Below are 1,276 nucleotides of genomic sequence, written 5' to 3'. Positions count from 1 at the left end.
GTCCTGGGTCACTATCAGTAAAGCAGGACGTGGTGTGGGGGGCCTCAGAGGGTCCTTCCAGCCCCATGGTCACCCTCTGTGACCCCAAGACACCTGTCTGCTCAGACCTGAAGAATCTGTGAAGGGGGAGGTTCTGGGAGCAGGGTCCCGAGATTTTGATGGGTTCTGGTTCCGCTTCAAGCTGGTCTCTGATTCCCAGAATCACATGGGTTTGTTACGTTCTTCTTTGGGGGTCTGAGGGGATGATACAACCTCTCTGAAGGCTGAGAGGGACTGGTCCCAAGATGGGGGTGTGAGAGGGACACAGGCCCATCCTCGGGTCTGAGGGAGACATGGTCCCACGCTGGGGTCGGAAGGGGGATGACCTGCCCTGAGGTCTGGGGGGAAGCACCCTGCCCTGGAGTCTGAGGGGACATGATTCTGCTCTGGGGGCCTGAGGGGACACGGCCCTACCCTAGGTCGAAGAGGACATGAGCCCTTCTGGAGTCTGAGGGGACACAGCCCTGACGTGGGGGTCTGAGGGGACAGCCCTGACCTGGGGGTCCGAGGGGACATAGCCTGACCTGCATAATTCCAGTCTGAGGAGAAAAAACCCAAACCAAACTCACTGTCATCCAGTCAGTTCCAACTCATAGCAACTCCCACAGGATTTGCAAGCCTGTAAATCTTTACAGAAGCAGACTGCCTCATATTTCACCCACTGAGCGGCTGGTGGATTCAAACCACTGACCTTTTGGTTAGCAGCCCAATGCCTTAACCACAGCGCCACCAGAGCTCCCTCCTGAGGAGGGAGAAGGGAAAATGTTGCCCAGGCCAGCAATGGGTTTGGGATGGATCCTCATCCCACGTGGGTCCCCCGGTGGGGCAGAGAGGCTTGTCAGTCTGAACAGCCATGACTCATGTCCCCCTCAGCACCCTCTCCTCCCTGCCCCCAGCTACCTCTACCCAGACAGGAAGAACCAGAACCCGGACCTGACTGAACTCATCCAGAGGGAGCCCCACCAGCACATGCACGTGTCTGAGGTGAGACCATCCTGTGCCCGTGGTCCTGCTCACGGCTCCTCCACACAGTTTGCTCCAACTCAGGACTCCTCCCCACGGCCTCAGGCCCTGGACTCACCAAGGCCTTGTCTTGGAGTGCTGGCTAGGCAGCTGTGTGGCTTTGAGCAAATCACTTTCCCTCTCTGAGCCTCAGCTCATCGCCTAGAGAATACGATTCCTCCTTCCCAGGGGTTATCATGGGGCAAAAACAAGGAACCATTGCTGGACCATCAGA

At 57.7% G+C, this 1,276-nt stretch overlaps 1 protein-coding gene across 1 annotated transcript in view; it reads left to right on the top strand.

Moving 5' to 3' along the window:
* Positions 1–1,276, top strand: part of CBLC (Cbl proto-oncogene C) — a 19,591-nt gene that overhangs the window by 6,531 nt on the left and 11,784 nt on the right. The window contains 1 exon segment of the mRNA XM_007943085.2: positions 936–1,023. Within this exon segment, the coding sequence (XP_007941276.2) occupies positions 936–1,023 (88 nt within the window).

Source organism: Orycteropus afer, unplaced genomic scaffold (assembly GCF_000298275.1).
Source record: "Orycteropus afer afer isolate SDZICR_OR568_19922 unplaced genomic scaffold, OryAfe1.0 scaffold00099, whole genome shotgun sequence".
Lineage (NCBI taxonomy): Eukaryota > Metazoa > Chordata > Mammalia > Tubulidentata > Orycteropodidae > Orycteropus > Orycteropus afer.
The sequence above is the reverse complement of the archived record's forward strand: the minus strand, read 5'-3'. Positions and strand labels throughout refer to the sequence as shown.